This window comes from Lithobates pipiens, unplaced genomic scaffold (genome assembly GCF_037356315.1).
Source record: "Lithobates pipiens isolate NorthernLeopardFrog02 unplaced genomic scaffold, aLitPip1_a1.2 Scaffold_51, whole genome shotgun sequence".
NCBI classification, from domain to species: Eukaryota; Metazoa; Chordata; class Amphibia; order Anura; family Ranidae; genus Lithobates; species Lithobates pipiens.
Window position 1 is genome coordinate 3,185,581 of NW_027507874.1, and position 26,713 is coordinate 3,212,293.

General features: G+C 43.2%; 1 protein-coding gene across 4 annotated transcripts; it reads right to left on the reverse strand.

Moving 5' to 3' along the window:
* Positions 1-973: 973 nt before the first annotated feature.
* Positions 974-10,017, reverse strand: LOC143957141 (uncharacterized). Of its 4 annotated transcripts, none has more exons than XM_077467295.1 (2): positions 9,878-10,017; positions 974-3,970 (listed from the first exon to the last, which is right to left on the reverse strand). In XM_077467295.1, exon 2 carries the CDS (start codon positions 3,914-3,916, stop codon positions 3,068-3,070), a length of 849 nt encoding a protein of 282 aa, XP_077323421.1. In that variant the 5' UTR covers positions 3,917-3,970; positions 9,878-10,017; the 3' UTR covers positions 974-3,067. The 4 variants fall into 4 exon arrangements, with proteins under 4 accessions (XP_077323421.1, XP_077323423.1, XP_077323422.1 ...); XM_077467297.1 differs by having other exon boundaries at positions 9,899-10,014; XM_077467296.1 differs by having other exon boundaries at positions 9,886-10,010.
* Positions 10,018-26,713: the final 16,696 nt, after the last annotated feature.

The window sequence follows — 26,713 nt, forward strand, 5'->3', positions numbered from 1 at the left end:
TTTTAAATTTTCCCGGCCGCCGCGTCATCAAGGCCGGCCGGAAGCGGAAGCACACGGTCACCTGACCCGCCCCATGACCCCTGCGTTCCAGGCGCTGAACCACGGCGCCACGCCCCCTCAGAGCGCCCGCGCGTCACCGTGAACGACGCCGTCGCCGCCCGGGACCCGGCGCCGAAAACGGAGCCATGCCGCTGACCTGCAGCGGCCTCCGCCAGCAACAGAGCCCTCCCTGCGCTAACAAGCGGACACCGGGCACCCGACGCCGGCACTCCGAGGGTCCTTACTCCCGTGAGATGGCGGGACCAGGAGCTCCAGGAGTCCTCTCCCCGTGGAGATGCTGCTGGGGGTCAAAGAGAAACAACCTGCAACAAAAGGTAAGCCTTACTCCCCTGCAGAGAGTGTAGCTCTCCCTGGTTCAGGCACATGCTTCCTCCAAGGAGGAAACACAATAACTGAAGCCATGGAGGAGGAGGAGGTGTTTTTAAAGTGGGCATGTGTTTCCTGATTGCAAGGTGGAGCTACTCTCTCCGGGGTTGTCCTGAAAGGCGATTTGAGAAAAAATAAAAACTTTTTTTGAGAAAATTGCCCAGCTCTAATATGTATATATTCTGGGAGTGTCTGGTATAGAAATCAGATTTGGCGAGGAGCAGCAAGAAAGTGAGCGACGTCCGGACTGGAGCAGAGCAACTAGCAGACGGCGCATGTGGTGTGCAGCTTGGAAGTAATATGGTGGGAGGCGAGTGGGGGGGAGAGAGAAAAAGAGAAAGTGCGAGAGAGAGCAGCGGGAGAGAAAAAAAAAAAGTTGGGTGTCACATCTATTGAACGAGGATACCAATAAGCTGGGAATCTGCTGAACGGGGGGGGATACCACTGGGCTTTATAAAAACAAATAGAAAATCAGCACACAGAGCATTTGACAAGGGTCATTAAAGCATCACCAAAGCATAAATAAAAAAATAAAAAAAAAAACATGTTAAAGCAGAAGGGACTTTAATGTGTTAAAGTGTAAAGCCCTTTCAGGCCTAGTCCCTGTTCTACGCTATGACTGGACAGTGAAAAGAGAAGTATCACGCTGATGAGCTCTTCTCCCTCTTCCTAGCAGCAGGTCTCTTGCACACAGCAGGAAATGAGGGTAATGCTATCTGACTTTAGAAGCTTACATTGTGCAGTGAGAAAGTAAACAACTTCAGTACAGGAAAGCAGCCAATACAACAGAAAGGAAAGCTGGAGTTCATCTTTAACATGTTAAAGTAATTTCAAACATTGTTTCCAAACTTTTAAGTCTGCACCTTTTATTAAAATAATGACTGGTGACCGTCGTGAAGGTCCATGAAGAGGCACTTCCCAGTATGGGGTGACAATGTGGTCCTGGTCTTATGTCGCATGCACTCTTGATCTAGACCAGGGGGTCTCCAAACTACAGCCCTCCAGTTGTTCAGGAACTGCAATGCCCATCATGCCCAGTCAGGTCTGTGAATGACAGCGTTTTACAATGCCTCATGGGACGTGTAGTTCCGCAACAGCTGGAGAGCCGTAGTTTGGAGATCCCTGATCTGGACTACAAGCAATCATGCTGACCCATGTTATGCAAGCATGGTCCACCATTGTCACTGTCAAACTAATCCAGTTGACAATTGGCAATGATAGGTAGCCAATGCTGGACCTAGTGCATATAGACCGGAAGTGGCTGAAAAAGACCGGATGAGATTAACAGTACCGAGATGCAAAAATAGGATGGGGGAGTTAAAGTTAAAAACATTAAGCTATGGTAAAATAAACCACGTCAGTTGTGATACACGATGCTTTAGGGTTTAGGTCTTCTTTCATTGAATCACTATCAATGCATAGCTAACCTAATTCTGATCCTCTGCAGAAGAATGATGAGGATACTATAATATATAACAAGGTGAACAAATATCTACACTAACCCAAAAAGAACACACACAGCGGCCATTGGTCCCTCAACAATTGCAATCCCTCAATGCTGCGAGGCAGCAAATCTATGAATTTTCCTCCACCATGTCGTGGTGAATATTTGGTATCCTATTTAACCACTTCCCGACCGCCTCACATACATGCATGGTGGCAGAATGGCACTGCTGCGCAAACCGCCGTATATGTACATCTGCCCCTTTAAGAGCCATAGCAGGTGCAGCCGTGAGACCCGATGTGCGTGGCCAGCGGGCGTGATCGCCGCCAGCCACCCGCGATTGGGGGCACGAGAGCGAGAACACAAATCCCTGTTCTGTCAGGGGACAGATCGTGTGGTTTCTACCAACGTTGGAACAATGATATGTCTCCTCCCCCAGTCAGTCACACCCCCATACAGTTAGAATCACTCACGAGGGAACACATTTAACCCCTTGATCGCCTGCCAGTGACATTTACACAGTAATCAGTGCATATTTATAGCACTGATCGCTGTATAAATGTCAACGGCCCAAAAATGTGTCAGTCTGTCACAATGTTGCAGTACCGCTAAAAATCGCAGATCAACGCCATTACTAGTAAGAAAAAAAAAAGCCATAAATCTTTCCCATTTTTAGACGCTATAACTTTTGCCCAAACCAACCAATTTATGCTTACTGCGAATTTTTTTTTTTACCAAAAACATGAAGAAGAGTATATATTGGCCTAAACTGATGAAGTTTGTTTTTGAAGAAAAAATTTGGGGGATACTTATTATAACAAAAAGTACAAAATAGTGTTTTTTTTCCCAAAATTTACACTTTTTTTTTTGTTTATAGCGCAAAAATAAAAAACGCAGAGGTGATCAAATGCCACCAAAAGAAAGCTCTATTTGTGTGGGGGGAAAAAAAAAAAAAGAATGTCAATTTTGTTTAGGTACAGCGTCGCACGACCGTGCAATTTTCGATTAAATCTACGCAGTGCCGCATCGCAAAAAATGGCCAGGTCAGGAAGGGGGTAAAATATTTCAGGGCTGAAGTGGCTAAACATAATGCTATGTATTTATACTAAAACAGCTTAATGTTTCTCTATAGAAAAACGTTCCATTGGGGCTGTAAAAGTTTCAGGTGGTCTTCAGAAAACTTAAGGCAGACTCCAATTATTCTTGTTGAGGAGCTGTTTCCTCCTCCATGGTAAAGTCCCATGAACACCACTTGCTCAGAGTTTTCCTTATAGTAGATTCATGAACATTAATATTATCAAGTGCCAGAGATGCCTTCAGGTCCTTTGCCGTCACCGTAGTGTTGTCCCTTATATGTTTGAGGATTGTGTTGCGTGCCTTTGCACCGATCTTTGTAGGACGCCCGCTCCTAGGGAGAGTGGCGACCGTGCTGAATTTTTTCCATTTGTAAATGATCTTTCTGACTGTAGACAGATGCAGATTCAAGTTTTTGGCAATCCTTTTGTAACCCTTTCCACTCTTATGAGCTTCAACAACTTGTTTCCTGAGGTCCTCCGATATCTCTTTGGATCGGCCTAACTTCAACACGTCCTGTTTCCCTTTATGCTGAGCAACAGGAGAGTCTTGAACTAGAAAAGTCTCAGTGTTCCCCAGATCATTTGCACCAGAAGATGTGCCTTCTTCCCTGGAGGACACATCTTCTTCAGCTTTCCCAGATGTGTCTGCTTCCCTGGAGGACACATGTTCTTCTTCTTTCCGGGATGGGTCTTCTTCACATGAGGACACATGTTTTTTTTTCACTCGAATATTTTTCTGTTGGGCTGAAAATCCATCATGTCCATCTAAATGTTCCTCCTCACAAGAGTCAGGGTTTGAGGTTTTTGTCTGGTCACCGGGTGCAGTAACATTGGTACGGAAGGTGGATTCTCTTCCAACAGATGCAGATATGCGAGACGTCCTGCGAGTAGACCGCCTTTTCCGCACGTTTAGCTTATCACCAAGATCATCTTCACAGAGACTGCGGTCATTGTCACCTTTATCCTCCATCTTTTTGACGGGACTGTGAAATATCTCCAAATGCGTTATTGGTTAAAGTTCCATCTATCAGAAAAATAAAATAAAAAAAATGAAGATGGAAGCATTCAATACCAACTATATACAGCAGGGGTAGGGAGTTAAAATTCAAGGAGGTCCGGTAACTAAAAAAGGTCCAAATCACAAGTCTGTGCCATGAAAGATTGTACATGCCTACTTACCTTAATTTGGCACAAGCCAGGCTCTCTAGTGCTTTTCTTACAGTTTCCTCCACACACACTCTGTAAATGTCCCCAATAGTGTTCCCCCTTACATCAGGTGCCCCTACCAGCGAAATTCATTACATTGGTTGCCCCCCAGACTACCACCATTAATCAGTTGCCACAGTCAGCGTATCTTCTTATACAGGTATCCCCATAAAAGAGTGCCACTTTACATCAGGTATTCCCGTCAGAGTGCCCTCTTGCATCAGGTTTCTTCATCAGAGTGCCCCTTACATCATTTGTCCCCATCAACATGCCATAATCAGATTGCTCCTCTACATCAGGTGTTCCCGTCAGAGTGCCCCTTTACATCATGTGTCCTCATCAGAGTGAACCGTAACATAAAATAAAGGGGCACGCTGAAGGCACATTTTATGTTAAGGGGCACGCTGATGGGCACATTTTATGTTAAGGGGCACGCTGATGAGCACATTTTATGTTAAGGGGCACGCTGATGAGCACATTTTATGTTAAGGGGCACGCTGATGAGCACATTTTATGTTAAGGGGCACGCTGATGGGCACATTTTATGTTAAGGGGCACGCTGATGGGCACATTTTATGTTAAGGGGCACGCTGATGGGCACATTTTATGTTAAGGGGCACGCTGATGGGCACATTTTATGTTAAGGGGCACGCTGATGGGCACATTTTATGTTAAGGGGCACGCTGATGGGCACATTTTGTTGTGCCCAGAGTAAACCTTACATTAAATATGCCCATGAGAATGCCCCTTATTTTATGTTAAGGGGCACACTAATACACATTTTGTTATGGGGCACTCTGATGGGCACATTTCATGTTAAGAGGTAGACTAATCGGCACATTTTGTTGTGCACATCAGAGTGGACCTTACATTAAATGTGCCCATCAGTGTGGTAAACACCCCGTATACCTTGCGGCAGGCAGGAGTCAGTAGCCAGCAGATGTAACAAGCTGCAATGGGAAAGAGCTGAGTCGCCATCATACCCTGTGGCCGGCAGAGTAAAAGCACTCAAACTCTCCAGCATGTTTTCCTATGTATCCATGCACACATAGGATGCTATCGACTGTTTTTTGGTTGGGGTGTTTTTTTGTCTGTAAAAAAACTAATGGGTTCTGAAAGGAGTACTTCAACGGTCAAAACGCTCTAAAGTCAATAAAACGCAGATAAAACACGACTCACCAATGTTTTTGATCCCATAAAAAAAAAAAAAAAAAAAAAGAAGGGGAAAAAAAAAAAGAAAAAGGGCGTTTTAAAACACAAAAAAACAAAACAAAAAAAAAACCTCACTATAAAGGCCACTTTCACAATAGGGTGTAGGGGGGGGGGGGGGGGTTGGGGGCATTGGCAGTAAAGCATCACTATTTTTAATATGTGATTTACCGTCGCTATTGCAGACCTTTTCGCCCGCTAGCGGCTTTTAAATCCCCCCCCCCACTAACGCCCGAAAAAGGGTTAAAAGCAGCACTTTAGCCTGCGCACTCCGGTGGCATTGCCCATTGATTGTACACACTGCTCCTACAGTGCCTCAAAGATGCTGCTTGCAGGACTTTTTTGGCATCCTGCCAGCGCACCACTCCAGTGTGAAAGGCGTTCAACACTGGAATGAGAGGAGAGGCTCTTTACAGGCATTATTTTTAGCACTATAACACCAGGAAAGCGCCTCAGTGTGAAAGTAGCCTAATGCTGGCCGTAAACGATACACAAAAAAAAAAAAAAAATTGCCTGAAAGTCGGTCATTTAGACAGTCTGTTCATTTTTCAGCCGGTTAATGGGCACAAAATTGACAATCTTTGGGATATTTTTGAGCCGAAAAAATGAAGGACAGGTTTGTAAATTTTTAGGGCTGGAAAATGTAAAGATTAATTCCTCGATTAATCGTTAATTCTTTTGATCGATACTCACCTCTACGCTGGCTTCCGGGTCTTCAGGGAGTTCTGTCAGAGATCCACTGACATCGACGTCACTGGCCTCCTCCCCCCTTCCCCAAGTGCCTCTGTAACAACATATTCGGCGACCCATTGCAGTTTGCTACGGAAGTGACGTTCCGTCGCCAGCCATCTTGCTACACCCCACACTCGTCCACAGTAAGGATACACAGAGAAGGGGGAAAGCGGACATGTTGTTACACCCACCGGAGTTATGCATTTTAGACGTATTTATAACAGTAAAGTCAGTTTATATAGTGAAATACAAGACATGGAACTCCGTCTGACTACTTAGATGTGGAAATATAAAAGCAGCAAATTTCTGTCAGATTAGCAAACCTGTGAGATGAGCAGGGTTGCCGCTGCTTTTAAAATTCAAGATCTAAGTAGTCAGACGGAGTTGTAAGTCCTGTATTTCACTATATAAACTGACTTTACTGTGCGTTATAATTAATCGAAATTAGTCGATTAATAAAAAATAAATCAATTAATCAAACACGAAAATTTTAACAGCCCTAGAAGAAGTTTAAATTGAAAGGTTAATGTGTTTCCTGTCCGAACTGTCTGCACTATTTGTAAAAAAAAAAAATTCAACCATTATGTCCGCTGAAGTTTTAATCGGTCATTACATGATGGCACTATCGTTTGCGCTCACGGCAGAATGTTCGTTTATCAAAAATTGGTTCAGCCGATTTTTCGTATAGTGTATGGCCAGTATTAGTGTTACAAGGTCTCAGATGTGAATGGGGAGCAGGTGTGTTAAGTTTGGTATTGTCGCTCTCAATCTCTCATACCGGTCACTAAGCTGCAGAACAGTGGCCAAGACCAAACAGCGATTTAACAGGACATGTTCCACTCAGAACAGGCCTCGCCATGGTCGACCAAAGAAGTTGAGTGCACGTGCTCAGCGTCATATCCAGAGGTTGTCTTTGGGAAATAGAGGTATGAGTGCTTCCAGCATTGCTGCAGAGGTTGAAGGGGAGGAGGGTCAGCCTGTCAGTGCTCAGACCATACACTGCATCAAATTTGTCTGCATGACTATCATCCCAGAAGGAATGCTCTTCTAAAGATGATGCACAAGAAAGCCTGCAAACAGTTTACTGAAGACAAGCAGACTAAGGACATGGATTACTGAAACCATGTCCTGTGGTCTGATGAGACCAAGATAAACTTATTTGGTTCAGATGGTGTCAAGCGTGTGTGGTGGCAACCAGGTGAGGAGTACAAAGACAAGTGTGTCTTGCCTACAGTCAAGCATGGTGGTGGGAGTGTCATGGTCTGGGGCTGCATAATAGCTGCCGGCACTGGGGAGCTACAGTTCATTGAGGGAACCATGAATGCCAACATGTACTGTGAAATACTGAAGCAGAGCATGATCCCCTCCCTTCAGAGACTGGGCTGCAAGGCAGTATTCTAACATGATAACGACCCCAAACACACCTCCAAGATGACCACTGCCTTGCTATAGAAGCTGAGGGTAAAGGTGATGGACTGGCCAAGCATGTCTCCAGACCTAAACCCTATTGAGCATCTGTGGGACATCCTAAAATAGAAGGTGGAGGAGCGCAAGGTCTAACTTCCACCAGCTCTGTGATGTCGTCATGGAGGAGTGGAAGAGGACTCCAATGGCAACCTGTGAAGCTCTGGTGAACTCCATGCCCAAGAGGATTAAGGCAGTGCTGGAAAATAATGGTGGCCACACAAAATATTGACACGTTGGGCCCAATTTGTAAATGATCACTTAGGGGGTGTACTCACTTTTGCTGCCAGCGGTTTAGACATTAATGGCTGTGTGTTGAGTTATTTTGAGGGGACAGCAAATTTACACTGTTATACAAGCTGTACACTCACTACTTTACATTGTAGTAAAGTGTCATTTCTTCAGTGTTGTCACATGGAAAGATAGAATAAAATATTTACAAAAATGTGAGGGGTGTACTCACTTTTGTGAGATACTGTAGACACCCATCATATCAAATTTAACATTGCATGTAGCTGTGAAACAGTGACAAACTTCAGTACTCCATATTTTGCACAGGCGATGCTTTAGAAGCCCCTATAGGTTCTTGGTTTATCATTAAACGGGACCCAAGACCTCATTCACATTTTTTCGATTGAAATACGATTTCTGCGTGTCACGCATAGGGCACTCCATTCACCTGAACAGGCTGCCCTATACAAGTTTGTTGCAGCAAAAGAAACTCAAGGAGCAAATTTATCCAAATGCATTTTGCTGCGATTTTCATGCGATGACGAAGGAAAAAAAACAAGTTGCATTTTATTTGGGGTGCCGTTGGAAGGTCCAAATGTTGGGTTTTGCTTGCGATTGTAGCTGCATTGAAGATGCCGGTGTCCTGCCAAAAACTGTCCCCCCATCGGATAGCGCCCCCCCCCCCCCCCGTACAGCACAGGCACGGAGACTCCGAAGATGAGCGGCGCCTGCGCACTGAGTCCAGGTTCAAGCCCCACTATGCAAGTGGACATACGGTAGCCCTTAGTAACAGGGCCACTCGCCACGCTTCGGGCACCGATTCACTCTGCAATTTTTTATTCTACCTCTATGTCCACTTGGATGGTGGGGCTTCAACCTGAAATCAGTGCGCAGGCGCCGTTCATCTTCTGAGACTTTCAGCATCTCCTTGTCCTCCATACTGCGCAAGCACAGTACAGGGCGGACACTATCCGACGGGGGACAGTATTCAACACAACACCGGCGCTGGAGAGGGACAGGACCGCTGAAAGAAGAAGAAGAAAGAAAAAAAAAGTGTATTTGCTGCCTTCAGATCCGCTTTTAGGCCTCGTTCAGACGTGTGCGATTTGCCCAAAGTCGCAGCCCACGTTTCCCAATGAGTACAGTTCATATCTGTGCACCTTTAAAAGTAGTTCCCGCACTACTCTGATCCGAAGTTCATGCCACCTGAGGGCCATAGGCTTCAATGTAAACCCGCAAAAGCTGCAGATGAATGTTATGTGTGTGACTTTGTAGAGCCAATCAATCACAATGGTCAAAGCTAAAAGTTGCACTGTAAAAGTTGCAATGGAAATTGCGAGATTTTGAAGTCGCACACGTGTAAGTGGACTCCAACCATGGGCCTAGAATGATTGGTCTGGAGATCTGTAACATTGGCATTGCAATCAATGTTTTGATACATAGGCGCCCTGACATGTATTTATGATCATACGTCCGTGCCTGTATGCATCTTCTTCTCTTTATTAAGACATTAGAGGTATAACTGACCCCCTTATGTCTCACCTGTCCTCCAATGAAGCTAATAGGACACAGATTGCGCATTATTAGCTTCTTCTCAGCTATACTGGCTGGGGACAGTGACACAGAGCTAGAGGTGACATTGTTTGCGTCACTAGTAGGAAGGGGAGATCAGCGAGCGCATAGTCACCGATCTCCCTCCACCTTCCAGCACAGGAAACACACATCCATTTTGTAAATGGGAAGACTACAAGTCTCATCTCCCCCTGTGGCCAGGGACGTGTAGATCTCAATGGAGTCCAGTGAGGTGACATCATCCATTGGTATCTCCATACAAAGCAGAGGGGGCAGGACATTGCACCCCCTCATACACTCATCACAGGTGCAATGCTCTGCAGGATCCAATACAAACATTGCAAAATGTACATTGTTTATTTTGCACGTGGTGAATGCATTTATCACATTGATGCACAAGGTGGACTATCCCTTTAAGAATGCAAAAATCCACAGACAACCTGTGAGTCAGTGCCACAGAGCAGGTTGTCTGTGGCAGAGCTTCCCCAATCACACCAGACCCCCTCCCCCTCTGTACCTCCATACCGGACTCCGCTACCAGATTCCTCCGCTACCAGATTCCTCCGCTACCACTCTCCACCTTCTCTCTGTAGTCCTTCTACAGACTGACGTCATCAACCTAGTCCTGCCTCTTCCGGAGGTGCGCATATGATTTGCGCAACATCCGCTTACTACTGCGCATGTGCGACATTTCTACATTCTTTCATCACATTCAGCGATCCATGGCATTGGCTACGGAAGTGACGTTTCGTCGCCGCCATCTTGCTACACCCCCACACGCCTCCATAGTAAGGATACACAAGAGAAGGGGGAAGCGGACATCTTGTTACACCCACCGGAGTTTTCCATTTTACACTTATCTTTAACAAGAAAGTGAGTTTGTATAGTGAAATATAGTACTTAGAAATCCGTATAACTGGTTAGATATTGAATTGTAAATGCAGCGAACTTCTGTCAGATTAGCAAACTTGTGAGATTGGCAGGCTTGCTGCTGCTTTTAAAATTCAACATCATAACAGTCAGACGGAGTTTTAAGTACTGGATTTTAGTATATTAACTCACTTTACTGTTAAATATAAGTGCAAAATGCAAAACTCTGGTGGGCGTAACAAGATGTCCGCTTTCCCCTTCTCAGAGTAGCCTTACTATAGAGGAGTATGGGGTGTAGCAAGATGGCGACGACGGAACGTCAGTTCCGTAGCCAAATGCGACCCGCTGAGACAGGAAGTAGTTTAGCGGCCATCTTGCAGAAGGGCAAGCTGGAAGGCAGATAGATAAATGTGGGACTATATGCAGTGTGTGAGGAGTCCTATTTTATAAGAAGTGGCCTTTGTGTATCATCTGACTTTACTCAATTATTATCATTACAGCAAGATATTGTAGGAGCTGCTCCTTCTAAACCATCTACAGTACAAAATAATAGTAATAACCATAAAATGATGGCGAGTATTAACCACTTGCTTACCAGGCACTTTCAACCCCCCCCCCCCCTTCTCCAGACCGAGTTTCAGCTTTCAGCGCTGTGACACTTTGACACAAAAAAAACAAAACAAATTCAAGTTTGTTATAAAATTTTGAAAACAGGTCATTTTTCTCCTTCATTGAAGTGCACTGATGAGGCTGCACTGACGGGCACTGAGAGGTGGCACTGCTGGTTGCCACTGAAGGGCACTGTAGATGATTCAGAATGGCCTTTAACTGATTACTGGAATAATAATCATTATTATTATTGATATTGTCATTATTATTATTTTTGTATTGTAGAGAATTCAGAAAGGCCAGCTCCTAAAATATATCACTATGATAATAATCATTATTATTAATATTGTCATTATTATTATTTTTGCATTGTAGATAATTTAGAAGGGTCAGCACCGACAATATATTACTGTAATAATATTTATTATTAGTATTATTTTTTTTTATTATTAATATTATTGTTGTCATTAATATTATAATTTTTTATTATTATATTGTAGATTATTCAGAAGTGCCAGCTCCTAAATTATAATACTGTAATAATATTTATTGCTATTAGTATTATTATTCTTATTATTATTAATAATACTATTGTCATTATTATTATTGATAATAATATTATCATTATTATTGTTTTTATTTTTGTATTGTAGATGATTCAGAAACACCAGCTCCTAAAATATATTACTGTAATAATAATAATAATTATTGCCATTATAATTATTATTGTAGATGATTTAGAAGGGCAAGCTCTTAAAATATATTACTGTAATAATAATAATTTTTTATTATTAATTTTATTGTTGTCATTAATATTATCATTTTTTATTATTATTATTGTATTGTAGATTATTCAGAAGTGTCAGCTCCTAAATTATAATACTGTAATAATATTTATTGTTATTACTATTATTATTCTTATTATTATTAATAATACTATTGTCATTATTATTATTATTGATATTATTATCATTATTATTATTATTTTTGTATTGTAGATGATTCAGAATGGCTGGCTTCTGACAGATTACTGTAATGATAATCATCATTATTGATATTGTAATTTTTATTATTATTATTTTTGTATTGTAGATGATTTAGAAAGGCCGCTTCTAAAATATAGCACTATAATAATACTAATCATCATCGATATTGTCATTATTATTATTTTTGTATTGTAGATGATTTAGAAGGACCAGCTCCTAAAATAAATTAGTGTAATCAAATTTATTATTATTAGTAGTAGTATTCTTATTATTAATAATAATGCTATTGTCATTATTATTGATATCATTATTATTGTTCTTATTATTATTTGTGTTTGTACTGTAGATTATTCTGAAACACCAGCTCCTAAAATATATTACTGTAGTAATAATAATAGATATTATTATTATTATTATTGTAGATGATTCAGAGAAGGACAAGCTTTTAAAATATATTTCTGTAGTAATAATCATTTTTTATTATTAATATTATTGTTGTCATTAATATTATAATTTTTTAAATAGTATTATATTGTAGATGATTCAAAAGAGCCAGCTCCTAAAATATATTAGTGTAATCATATTTATTATTATTCTTATTATTAATAATAATAATAATAATAATAATAATACCACCATTGTCATTATTATTGATAATAGTATTGTCATTATTTTTGTTTTTATTATAATTTTTGTTTGTACTGTAGATGATTCAGAAACACCAGCTCCTAAAATATATTACTGTATTAATAATAAGATATTGTCATTATTATTATTGTAGATGATTTAGAGAAGGAAAAGCTTTTAAAATATATTACCGCAGTAATAATCATTTTTTATTATTAATATTATTGTTATCAATGATATTATCATTTTTTTTAATTATTATTTTTGTATTGTAGATGATTCAGAAGGGCCAGCTCCTAAAATATATTAGTGTAATCATATTTATTATTATTAATAATAATAATACTATTGTCATTATTATTGATAATATTATCATTATTGTTTTTATTATTTTTGTTTGTACTGTAGATGATTCAGCAACCCCAGCTCCTAAAATATATTACTGTAGTTATAATAGATATTGTCATTATTATTATTATTGTAGATGATTTAGAGAAGGACAAGCTTTTAAAATATATTACTGTAGTAATAATAATTTTTTATTATTAATATTGTTGTAAATATTTTTTTATATTATTATTATTTTTGTATTGTAGATGATTCAGAAGGGCCAGCTCCTAAAATATATTATTGTAATAATACTCATTATAACTGCTCCATAACAATCCATCTCATTACTGGAACACCTCTACACAATTCAAGATCTAGTCCAGCCTTTCTCAACTGGTTTCCTTTAGAGGAACCGTTAAAAAAGTATTCTAGTCTCAGGGAACCCCCTACTAAAATGAACTCACTGGAGGTCAGTAGGAAGAGGACCCCTTACTGTGGTGGTCAGGGTCCAGGTCGCTTTGTTTTCAATAACTTAGAGAACGTGTCAAACACAAGGCCCAGGGGCCGAATCCGACCAATCGGGCCATTTCATGTGTCCCTCAAACCTCTCCTGCAGCTGTGGAACCCCCCTTGTCTCCTTCCCCACCTTGTCTCAACAGTCGGCAGCAGAGAGGACGACATAACTCCTCTGCCAGATCCTGTGCTTCTCCATGCAGCTGTGGAAAGGTTCATCACTGCCCCCCACCCCATCTCAGCAGTCGGCAGCAGAGAGGAGGACAGAACTCCGCCTACAGATCCTGCACCTCTCTGTGCAGCTGCAACACCCCCTCATCTCAGCCTCCCCTGGTCTCAGCATTCAGCAGACTCCTGGCAGCTGACTCCGGCCCTCCTCTGGTCCTCCTCCAGACACTGCACTTTCTGCTGCCCAGCTCCGCCCCCAACTTCTCCCTGACAGCAGCACAAGTTAAAGAGGGATTCCACCCAAAAAAAAATATTAAAAGCCAGCAGCTATAAATACTACAGCTGCTGACTTTTAATAAATGGACACTCACCTGTCCCGGGTTCCAGCGATGCCGGCAGCCGAGGCCGATCGATCGCTCGGCTCTCGGCTGCTGCCGCCACCATTCTAGGTGAGGGAATCAGGAAGTGAAGTGAATCGGCTTCACTTCCCGGTTCCCTACTGCGAGCCGCGCCGCGCAATAGGAAATTTCTGCGCTGTCTCTGGGACCCGTGTGTGTCCCAGGAGACAGCGCGGCAGGGCAGGAAATGGCGTAGACTCCCGTGGGAGTCTATGCCCGGAAGTGGGTGAAAATACCTGTCTTTGACAGGTATCTCCACCCCCCTCCCCCCTGAAAGGTGTCAATTGTGACACCTGAGGGGGGGAGGGATCCGATCAGCGGAGGTTCCACTTTAGGGTGGAATCCCGCTTTAAGGAGGGAGGTAATGTACTGTAATGTGGGGGGCGTGTCCAAGATGGCGCTGGGAGCAGACGCTTAGCTGCTGAGCTCCCGCTCTGGATTCTAATCCTCTGCTTATCCTAGTGTGGAATCGGCACGGATCTGTGTTCATACCCCTTAGACTACCCCCCTGACTGTCAGGGAATGAGAAGGAACAAAAAGGGGTCACAGAAGAGACAAACCACCAACGCTGTAGACACGCCGTCAAAGCCCGGGCATCCCCCCTCCTTGGCCTGCCACATGGAGACACAGACAGCGCCTCGGCCTGACGGCGTGATCCAGGCCGGTTCCCCAGCCTTTGACGCCCTGATGCAGGCGATCTCCACCTGCCAATCCACCCTAACGGTGAAGATCAATCATGTCTGGACGGAGACGGCCCTTATCCGCCGGGACATGGACAAATTCAGAGAGCGGGTGTTGGAGGTGGAGAGAAGGGTCTCCAGCATGGAGGACACTCAAAGGGAACAGGGAAGGAAAAAAAGAGAGCTGCACCAACAAATAAAAGTAACTGTCACGATTGTCAGTAAACAGCACTACTTTCACCATGAAGTCTTTCACTTATTGAGTTAATAAAAGTCCACAGTAAAAGAATTTTTTTTTAGTGTTGAAAGCGAATCGCTGAGCATCAAATGAACGCACCACGGGGATTCCACACAAGTATCAAAAATGTGCCCAGCCACCGACAAAAGATTGCGCTTACCAGATGGTAAAAGTGTAAGGAGCATTATGGTAAGAGCCAATCGCAACGTCTCGCCTGTACCAGGTGTCTTGCTTTCCCAGGGGCGACACTTCATATCCTGTAGGTCATTACGTTGCCCCACACTCCCATTACCAAGCAATGAATATGCTCAGAAAAGAAAGAGAAACTTCCCATAGCGTAAAACCATTAATATTCTTTAATCATAAAAAGGGATGCACTTACATAAAAAAAAAGTATATCCAATCATGTAAATAAATACAAGCCGGCCGGGAAACTCGGGAGCCCTTCCTCCTCTCATACAGCGTGGTGACGTCACAGTGTCCCCTCCCAGGGAACACCATACGGACCTGCAATTCCTGAAATCCAAGGCGAGGGTCCTTGAAGACAGAGCTGAGGACACCAAAAACCGGAATCGCCGGAACAACTTGCGGGTCCTCGGCCTCCCGGAGGGTGCCGAAGGCTCAGACCTGGTTACCTTCATGGAACGACTGATACCATCTCTGCTCCCACAAGCTTGTTACTCCCCACACTTCTCCATCGAACGTGCCCACAGCATGCCAGCGACCAGAGGTCCACAGGGAGCACCCCCATGCACCTTTATTTTCAAACTCCTCCATTACAGAAATAGAGACACGGTGCTCCGGGCGGCTCGTCTACAGGGTAAGCTGAAATACAAAAATACAAAACTACTAATCTTTCCAGATTACTCTGTGGAAACAGAGGCAACGCAAGTCATTTGACCTGGTCCGGGCCATGCTGAGAGAAAAGGGGGTCAAGTACAGCATGCTCTTTCCCGCCAAGCTGAGAGTACAAGATGGAGAACATGTGCAATTCTTTACTTCACCCAGAGAGGCGGCCGCATTGGCAGAAACACTGCAAAGATGAGTCTCTTCACACTTCTTCCCCCTGCTTGGACTTGTGTGTATGTCACTAGGGGTCCCCACTTTTGCCAGGAAGGGTCACATTTAGGTGCCGGAGGGAGGATATGTTACCTCCCGCTATGTGGGCAACTACACCGACTACCAGAGATGCCGCACCATGTGACATTCTCCCACTGACTCGGGCTATGTGGAATCGAAATTCCATGATCTGCACCCCCCCCCCCCCCTTTAGGAGCTGGCCCCTGGTTTTCCCCCACTCCCCCCATATGGTAGCGGCAATAGACACCCATCACAGGGTTATATAACTACCTATACAACTGCTCATTCACCCCATAGTGCCCCCCCCCACCTTTTTTTCCCCTATCCTCCTGTACAGATAGCAACGGGGTGGGGAGATGTTTGTACTGCGGATGGGATCCTTTGACACTTCTACAAACCGCCTGTCAGGCTCCTTTAGGGACCCCTCCCCCTCACTCTGATCCTGTCCTGCTATGGGAGGTTTGATGACTCTTCCCCCTAAGAACTGTACCCCCGGAGTTCCGGGTGATCCATACTGATGCTCCTATACTGGATTTCTCAAGTAAATTTGTCTGTTCTGATTCACAGAGGGTAGTTGCCTCTTGCTCACTGCCTTCATGTTCAGCCTTAGGGCTGCTCTTTGTTTTGGGGATCAAGCCCTCATTCGAGGTTGGGGGGGGGGAGGGGAGTTCGGGTAAGTTGATACACGTTTACAGCTATCAGTTCATGGGCTTATGTTGCTTGACAGTAATGTTTTTGACTACTATACTTGCATTGTTGATGAGACCTGGTCCTTTCCTCTGACCATTTCTGGCCGTATGAAGTGAGCCAGGATTTGTAAAATGTGTTAATCCTGCCTACACCTTATTAAGAAACTTATATGGCTAAGCTTGACATCCTCTCTTGGAACACACAGGGATTGAATTCTCAGTTTAAGTGTTCCTTAGTCTTCCAATTTATTAAAAGACGCAACCCCCACATCTGTGTGTTACAGGAGACGTACTTGGTAGGAAGCAAAACCCTCAGCTTTAAAAAACCGTGGGTAGGTCATCACTACCACTCCACCTATTCTAACTTTGCCAGAGGAGTCAGCATCCTTGTTTTAAAAACCCTCCCATTCAAACTCCTTGATCTGGTTCTCTGTCCTGGTGGCAGATTTGTACTGGTCCATGCATCGATTCATAACCTGCCGTGGGTCTTGGTGGGTTTGTATCTGCCACCTCCCGCATCCCTCAAGCTGCTGAATCTGATCTCAGCCAAGCTGGTGCAGTTCCCCCTGGATAATTTAATACTGATGGGAGATTTTAACCTTGTCCCGGACTCTGGCATTGATAGATGTGCCACGACGGGCACGACTCATCAAGGGCTGGCAGTGTGGGCTGATACATACGGTGTCACGTATGTGTGGAGGTGGAGACACCCTCGCTCTAGGACAGTGTTGGCAAACCTTGGCACCCCAGATGTTTTGGAACTACATTCCCCATGATGCTCTACTACACTGTAGAGTGCATGAGCATCATGGGAAATGTAGTTCCAAAACATCTGGGGTGCCAAGGTTCGCCATCACCTGCCATTCGGCTACCCACAAATTCTTTTCACGTATTGATCTTGCATACGTGGCGGTGCCTGTCCTGCACAGAGTTCGGGACATTACTATCCTTCCCAGGGGAATCTCAGACCATGCTCCATTGTTACTATCCCTTGAGCTAACGACAGCCCCATCTGACAGACTCTGGAGACTTTCTAGGTTCTGGGTATCAGACAAGGAGGTAGAACCCCAATTTCATGACACACTGAAACAGTTCTGGTCGGACAACCTGGGAACGGCTGCAGAGAACTCTATATGGGATGCCTTCAAGGCCTCCTCAAGGGGACAATACCAGTCAATCATAGCTGCTATGAGGAGAGACCATAGGGCTGAGGTTTCGGGGGTGGAGGACGAGGCGACTAGACAAGAGGCCCTATATGTTAGGTCCCATGACCCCCAACACTATACCCGACTTTACTCCCTGACCCAGCAGGCCCTCCTTCTGCGAACGTCCCTGTATTTTTGAGCAGGGGGAAAAGACGGGACGTCCCCTGGCTTGGTTATCTAGGGAGCAGTCGGGGGTAACGACCATTGCACAGATCCAGGGGCAAGATGGGGTCCTCCTCTCTGCCCCCCAAGGCATTAACCAATACTTTGCCACCTACTACTGTTGTGAATTCTTGAAGAAATACATTTAATATTCGCTGGCAGAGATGAGGGATTTCAGTAGGCCTAAAAAAAAAAAAAAGTGGATGAACTATAATGTTGATATTATTGAACTGTGACCTCTTGGAGACCTTTAAAGCAAAGTACAAGATCTCGCAGGTTTTTTCCAAATGTTAAAAGGATTAGTTCTTTTTAAACTTTTACAAAACCTGTGTTAAAAAAAAAAAGAAACTCGCTGAAACAATGGTATTTTCTGTCACCAAACAAAAAGCTGTTTACTTATTTTGTTGGTTAGAGTGAGAAGGTCAAACTTGCATAAGTATTTATCACATGGAAATAACCCTTAACTAGAGAACCCCATTGTGCATAAGTAAAAAGACTATTTGGACAATTTACAACCGTGCAAATAGCTGACGCCTTATCCAACAAAATCTATTGAAGGTCCCAACTAAGTCATTTAATCATTTATTGGAAGCTCAGAGTTCATCTCAAAACATGCTGTAAGATTCATATACCAGTATCATCCATATTTTTCTAAGCCATTTAAATTCTACATAGGTCACAACTGAGATTATAATTTTAGTATCTAATGATCTAAAGAACTTTGTCATAAAGAAATTATATATGAAAGTGTGATTATAAGTAGAAGTGTTTTAGCAACAAATTAGTATTATGAAAAAACATATAATTATAATTGTATAAGAATTTAACCTAGGTTTAGATAAACAAATATTGATTGGATACCCGAATTATACGTGTATCCATATAGATAATAATTTTATGTGATTTGTTTGATATATATCTAACCTGTGTCCTTTCTAAATGGACTAAAGATTAACAGATATACATTGATATACATATATATCACCATTTTATGCAAGTGATTATTGAAAATTATGTTAAAGCGTATCTTATATTATGCCATAATTCTTGAACATTTGAGATATATTCGTTAGAACATATATAAACAACGAACGCATATTACAGAAATAAAAAAATATTAACTTAAAGAAATAAAACACCAAACACATGTGAGACACCTGGTGGTTGAAGGTGCTATTACCTTAAAATCACGAGACTCCCGGGAAAGCTAACCATTACATGTTGCCGGCCAATGAGGAGGGAACACATACCCTCTGGGCAGAACTTAGTATAATTTTATGATCTTTTTGTTTAAGAGGATATTTAAGAAACTAGAAAGATGGCCAGAAGGGGGAAGGAAAAAAAAGCTCGGAGGAGAGCTGGGGGGAGAGAGTCAGGGGGAAGCTTAGGGACCCCCCCTGAGAAGGGACACTGGAAGACATGCATGAATACACATTTTTACATTCATGAAGATCCCTGCTCCTTGGAACTCGGAGGTCACACAAAGTAATTCCTCTGTAAAAGGATCCATGTTGAAGCCACGGCAGCCATCTTAAAATTCCTGGTAACCAACAATCCACACTAGTAGCCATATTGGAAATGGGTAAATATATGTTTATCATCTATTCTATGTTCTCTTAAATATTGATTTTTTTGAATGTTCTATTATTGAAAATATTTCTCCCTAATCAATAACCGCCTTTTAGATTTTTCTCTAAATTTAAATTTTCATTGAATTTCTTTTTGCATAGATGCCAACTTTATTGACAAACAAATGTCTAATTTATTTCACATTGTTAACCACTTACTTACCTGCAGTATAGTAACGGTTGGGCGTGTGAAATACAGACATTCTGTTTAATTGTCAAGTATCAAAAGGTTATTGATTCTACCGAGAAGTGATGATGGTGATAATTGTGTCCAAGGTATTACTACGCCCAGTTTGAGGGTGTTTCCATTAATTGTCAAAATGATCAAGTAATGTAATCTGTATTTTAATATTTCATGTAAATATTTGTTTTCTGTCAACCAATAAATGTAGCTATTTTGTATGATCACTCGTCTCCGTGAATAAGTTTCACATATATAGACTGTGTCATATAGACTGATTCTGTATCTTAAAAATATCTTCGTTAAAAATTACTTAGTAAATATTGTGCGGGAAAAGGTCCTTAAAAAGCACAACACTACCAACAACTTTACAGCTCCAGGATGACCTATGACCAGAAGGACCTTGATGACTACCTTGAGGATATTGACATCCCTGTTCTCACCACCACTTCCGCCAAACATACTTGATGCCCCCATTATAGAGGAGATACAGTTGGCTCTAAAAATGATGCGGACAGGCAAAACGCCGGGCCTGGAAGGGTTCCCGGTCAAATTTTATAAGACCTACATAGAGGACCTGGCTCCCGGACTGCAGTCGATTCTGTCTCAGGCGTCGAAGTCTGGGACCCTTTCAGACTCGGGGTGTGACGTAGTTATTCCCAAGCCTGGCAAGGATCCTACCCTATGTTCCTCTTACTGTCCTATCTCCCTCCTTAATGTTGATGCAAAAATCCTTGCGAACCTCCTGAACAGGGTTATTACAGCCCTGGTCCACGCAGACCAGTCGCAGATCCAGACAATCCTGGGGTGGTGGCCTCACTCGATGCCGGGAAGGCCTTCGACTCGGTCGAGTGGGGCTACCTGTGGACGGTCCTCTCTAGATTTGGCTTCAGCCCCCCGATTTCTGTTATGGCTGCAGATGTTATGTGCACACCCTAGGGCCCGTATACGTACCAATGGGATCCTGTCGGACTCCTTCCCTCTAGGGAGGGGGACTCGACAGGGATGCCCTCTTCGTCCTAGCCCTGGAACCACTTGCGTCCCTCATTAGGAAAGAGGCTTAAAGGTAGGCCCATTAGAAGAAAAATTATCTCTGTATGCAGATGACTCCCTCCTATATCTGGCAGATGCCTCTACTTCCCTTACGATCTGCTCTGGCCCAATTTGACACCTTCAGCCGATATTCAGGGGTTCGTATCAATTAGGACAAATCAGTTTTGTTCCCACTCCATCCAACATTACCCCGTGCTGACTCCCACACACCTCTGCATTGGGTAGAAGAATTCACATACTTTGGGGTGAAGGTGGATCCCACGAAGTGGGGGCTACCTGGACAGGAACGTCCTCCCGGTGTTGGACCAGCTAACCAAACGATGTGTCACATAGCGCAACCTCCCCCTCAAAACCGTGGGCAGGGGGAACTTAATTAAAATTATATATCTTCCTAAATGGCTATATTTTTTTCAGACAGACACCTACCCCTATCCCCCGATCCTTCTTCCAGAAGCTAGACAGTATTGTGACCACCTTTGTCTGGGCAGGTCACCCCCCCCCCGGGTGGCACAGCATACCCTCTATCTCCCCCTGTCCAGTGGGGGATTGGCCCTTCCAAATTTCCTTGTATACTACTGGGCAGCCGCCCTAGTGACGGTCAGATGGTGGTATTCCCAGCCTAAACAGAACCCGGCCATCACCATGGAGGCTGCTGTCCTCAGGTCTTACGCGGCTCTATCCAATCTAGTTTTCAGGGGCTGCAAAGCTCACAGTGCTCTGGACATCTAGTCATACGGATACAACTGGCAACCATAACGCTGACACAGCCCGCAATGAAATCGAGTTTGACACCCCTGACTTGGAGGATGGCTGAAAGGTTTATTGCAATAGAAGCATTAACCACTTAAGCCCCGGACCACTTGGCTGGCCAAAGACCAGAGCACTTTTTAGTTAAATCGAAGCAGTGCTGAATTGCAAAAATTGCGCGGTCATGCGACGTGCCTCCCAAACAAAATTGACGTCCTTTTTTTCCCCATAAATAGAGCTTTCTTTTGGTGGTATTTGATCACATTTGAGATTTTTATTTTTTGCGCTATAAACAAAAAATAGCGGCAATTTTGAAAAAAAAAACAATTTTTTTTTTAACAATAAATATCCCCAAAAAATATATAAAACAAACATTTATTTTCCTCAGTTTAGGCCGATATGTATTCTTCCTTTTTTTTTTTTTTTTAAACCAAAAATCTCAATAAGCGATTGGTTTGCGCAAAAGTTATAGCGTCTACAGACCAGGGGATAGATTTATGGCATTTTTGTTCATAATTTTTTTTTTTTTTTATTAGTAATGGTGGCGATCAGTGATTTTTATCATGACTGCGACATTATGGCGGACAGATGGGACACTTTAGGCGCGCTTTTGGGACCATTCACATTTATACAGCGATCAGTGCAATTAAAAATGCACCGATTACTGTGTAAATGTGACTGGCAGTGAAGGGGTTATCAACTAGGTGGCACTGTAGGGGTTAAGCGTGTCCTAGGGAGCGATTTTAACTGTGGGGGGCTGTGTGTGACACTACATTGATCACTGCTCCCACTCACTGGGAGCGGTGATCAGTGACACTGTCATTAGGCAGAACGGGGAAATGCTTGTTTACATCAGCATTTCACCGTTCTTCCTCTCTGTGAGACAATCATGGGTATCCCCGCAGACATCAAGTCCGCAGGACCTGCGACTGCGTTCACGCGGGCGCCTGCAAGCCGCCCCTTAAAGGGCTACATACATGTACGTGATTCTGCCTGTATGCGCCCTTCTGCCGCAGTATATCTGCGTGAGGTGGTCGGGTATCGGTTAAATAGCACAAACTGTATATTTACACAGGGCTCAAAATTACATAAAAAGCGACATTTGAAGGAAAGGACAACGTCATCTGTAACTGTAATTTTCATAGTTTTATGCAACTGGTTTTCTAGAAGTTGCCTGTTGTGCTTTCCTAGCTTTTAGCGCATTAACCACTTCAGCCCCGGAAAAGGATTTACCCCCTTAATGATCAGGCCATTTTTTTGCAATATGGCACTGTGTCGCTTTAACTGACAATTGTGCGGCCATGCGGCGCTGTACCCAAAACAGGTGTCTTTTTTTTCCCACAAATAGAGCTTTCTTGTGGCGGGATTTGATCACATCTGCAATTTTTATTTTTGCGCTATAAAACCAAAAAAGAAAAAAGCGTCAATTTTGAAAAAAAACTATTTTTTACTATAATACATTTTTTATTTTATTTTTTACAAAAAAAATTGCAATAAGCGTATATTGATTGGTTTACGCAAAACTTATAGCGCCTACAAAGTAGGGTATATATTTATGGCATTTTTTTTTCTTACTAGTAATGGTGGTGATTAGCGATTTTTAGCGGGATTGCGGCGGACAGATTGGACACTTTTTTGGGACCAGTGACATATTACAGTGATCAGAGCTAAAAATAGCCACTGATCACTGTATAAACGACATTGGTAGGGAAGCGGTTAACACTAGGGGGCGATCAGAGGGGTTAAATGTGTCCTAGAGATGTGTTTCTAACTGGGGGGGGTGTAGTGACAAGGAGGAGGAGGAGAGAGATCGCTGTAAAGTACATACGCCTTAAACGTTCCTAGGAAAAATTGATTTGTTTTGTACTTGCCTTATTCTATTAATAGTTCATTGAGGAACACAGAACTCCACTCCTCTACACTATATTGTCAAAAGTATTGGGACACCTGCCTTTACACGCACATGAACTTTACTGACATCCCAGTCTTAAGCCTCATACACATGGTTCGATTGCTGGAAGGGGATTGTCCGGTGACAGACTGTTGACCTAAACTCTTACCGTTAGTACGCTCGTTTAGACAACTGATTTCCAATTTTTCGGCCAACAAATGTTTGATGGCAGGCTAGTAAATTTTTGCCGGACAACAGCGCCATGTCTGATTTTCGTATGGTCAGCACACAAAAGTTGAAAGTACAAACACGCATGCTCGGAATCAATGCTCACCAAACACAAAATTAGCAGAAGGGGCCCATAGGGTGGCACTCAAGAGCTGAAATTCCTCGTAATACGTCACTACATTCATGTTTGTGGCACAGCAATTGTGTAACGTTAGTGTGCAAGACAAGATCCTGGCATATGCCCTTTTGACAAAAATTAGACACTGGGTTGACCAACAATCGTACCATCTGTAGGGTTCAATATCGAGTTGGCTCACCCTTTGCAGCTATAACAGTTTCAACTCTCCTGGGAAGGCTGGTCAAAAGGTTTAAGAGTGTGTCTATGGGAATGTTTGATCAGTCTTCCCAAATCACATTATGAGGTCAGGCACTGATGTTGGATGAAACTTTAGTGGGTTATTTTTCAAACTATTTCCTCTTTTAGAAGTTGTTGAGTACCCACTTTTGGAACTTTGACAATCAATGGCAAAACAGGAAGAAGTTTTATTTCTGAGCCATTTTATTGAGCTTACCGTTACCTTCTTGACTGCTTCTCCATCTAGGGTTTCCCGTGATAGATGACCCAAAAAAAAATGTGGAAACTGACACTGAATCTTCTTTTGGGTTATTTCTTTGAAACAAAACAGTCTCTCAGTTTAGGGTAGAGGGTAAGGAGTAAGTTCAGGTACTTTAAACTTCAAAAATGGAAAGTCTCTTATTGACAAAATCCAGAGAATAGCAACCGTTACACAAATGGATTTTACAATCCCCGGATAGACCTCCTCTCACTAGGCCTAGCAGCCGGTAGGGTGTTAAGTAAAGTCTCTGCCATAGACTTGAGCGTAGGATATTTGAGAAAGTCTCTCCCGCGGAATTGAGCGTTACTGAGGGACATAGACAAATTTAGAGAGCTATTATACGGTACCAGTATCTCTCAGCCAATCCGGCAATACAGTATGAGTGTAGATCCATGTAGTGTCCTTCAACTAAGCCTCCAGGCTCCTTCAGAGAAGCCAGCCTTGCGCATGGTCTTCTCCTGAAGAGCCCTCCCCTGGCGTTTCTCCAGTTGCTGGGCCTCTCCCTTGGATGAGACGGCACCGGACCACCCTTGGATCAATAGGCCCCAAAATCCATTCAGGCCTGTCCCTGCAGTTGCGTTGCCTCGGGCTAGCCAGCCCTGAGACTCGAAATGCATGGTTCCGCACCCCAGGCCAGGAGAGCCATGGGGCTGGGTCAAGAGGACCACCCAAACCGAACAGGCAGAAAATATCCTCTGGAACAGACCAACGAAGCACGTGTTGTCAGTACCTTAAATACCACCTCCCAGAATGCACAGCAGGAGAACACTCCCACTGGGCTGGTTCCGAAAGAACAGTGGCATTCAATACACCCAACTAAACTGCGTTCTTACTCTTGCTGGCAGTGACAGCAACACCTGTGGTCAAGGAGAACCAGTGCAACCCAGCTGGACTGGCACTGAAACCAGAAATTTAGAAAATTAGCCCCAAAACCCAACTGTGGTTTCAGTAAAATTAACTTTGAAAAACATGGCGCCTGCTCGTCAGGAGCCAGCGTTATATAATAAATAGATATATAAAATTCAGACACCTTAGACCTTGAGAATAAAGTGGCAGTCGTTGCAATACTTTGTCACACCGTATTTGCACAGCAGTCTTACAAACCCAATTTTTTTGGAAAAAAAAAAAAATCTGAAAGAAAAAAACAAAAAAACAAAAAAAAAAAAAAAAAACAGTAAAAGTTAGCCCAATTTTTTTTTTATCTTGTGAAAAATGTTACACCGAGTAAATTGATACCCAATGGCGACAAATTTTGACCCTTAAACCTATCCATAGGCATCATTTAAAGCTTTCTACAGGTTATCAGTTTTGAGTTACACAGGAGGTCTTTTGCTAGAATTATCGCTCTAACAATCACACCGATACCTCACATGTGTGGTTTGAACACCGTTTACATATGCGGGCGCTACTCACATATGCGCTCGATTCTGCGGGCAAGCACGGAGGAACGAGGCACTCTTTTTTTTTTTTTTTTTACTTTTTTTTTTTTATTCTGTCCCTTGGATCACTTTTATTCCTATCACAAGGAATGTAAATATCCCTTGTAATAGAAAAAAGCATGACAGGACCTCTTTGATGTGAAATCTGGGGTCAAAAAGATCTCTGATCTCACATTTATGCTTAACTGCAATAAAAAATAAATAAGTATTTTATTTCTATTTAAAAAAAATAAAAAAAAGGTCCCTTTAAGGTCACTGGGTGGAAGTGAGGTTTGACGTCGCTTCCAACATCATTGTGTCAAGTGGAGGGCCATCAGTCCCTCAGTTGACCCTGTGCCTCAGAGGGGAAAGGATCAGATCGTCTCCTCCACCACCGACGGCTCCAGTAAATGGCAGAGATGACCAGAACGTGGCAGGATGGGGAGGGGCACCTCTCCCACCGCTTATAAAAGTGATCTTGCATCAAATCCGCCGCAGAGAATATACAGGGGTTATGACAGCTATCTGCTGCCATAACAACGGTAGTCAACATCAAAGTACCGACGTATAACGACAGCGGGTGCTCCAGAAGTGGTTAAATGTGATGGCTGACATTGCAACCCGATCTCCAATCCCAGTTCACGCCTCCTTAGAGGAAAACGTGTTGGGAGGAGCCAGATGTAATGCCGGAGAGCACAAAACAAGGTTCATAAAAGACATGGATGAGCAAGTTTGGGGCCAGCCCCAAATGTTTCCCACAAAGTTGGGAGTATGAAATGCCCAAAATGTCTTGGTATGCCGACGCCCTAAGGGTTCCATCCTCTGGAACTAAGAAGCCAAGCACAACCCCTGAAAAACAAATCCAACATCATAATCCCCCCTCCACCAAATGATTTGGACCACAAAGCAAGGTGCATAAAGACAGGGATGAGCGAGTTTGGGGTGGAGGAACTTGATTGGCCTGAGTCCCGACCTCAGCCCCGATAGAACACCCTTGGGATGAACGAGCGAGCAGAGACTGCAAGTTGACAAAAA

Bases quoted from the DNA above. Each gene is read 5' to 3' on its own strand.
- LOC143957141 (XM_077467295.1), bottom strand. From the start codon at position 3,916: ATGGAGGATAAAGGTGACAATGACCGCAGTCTCTGTGAAGATGATCTT.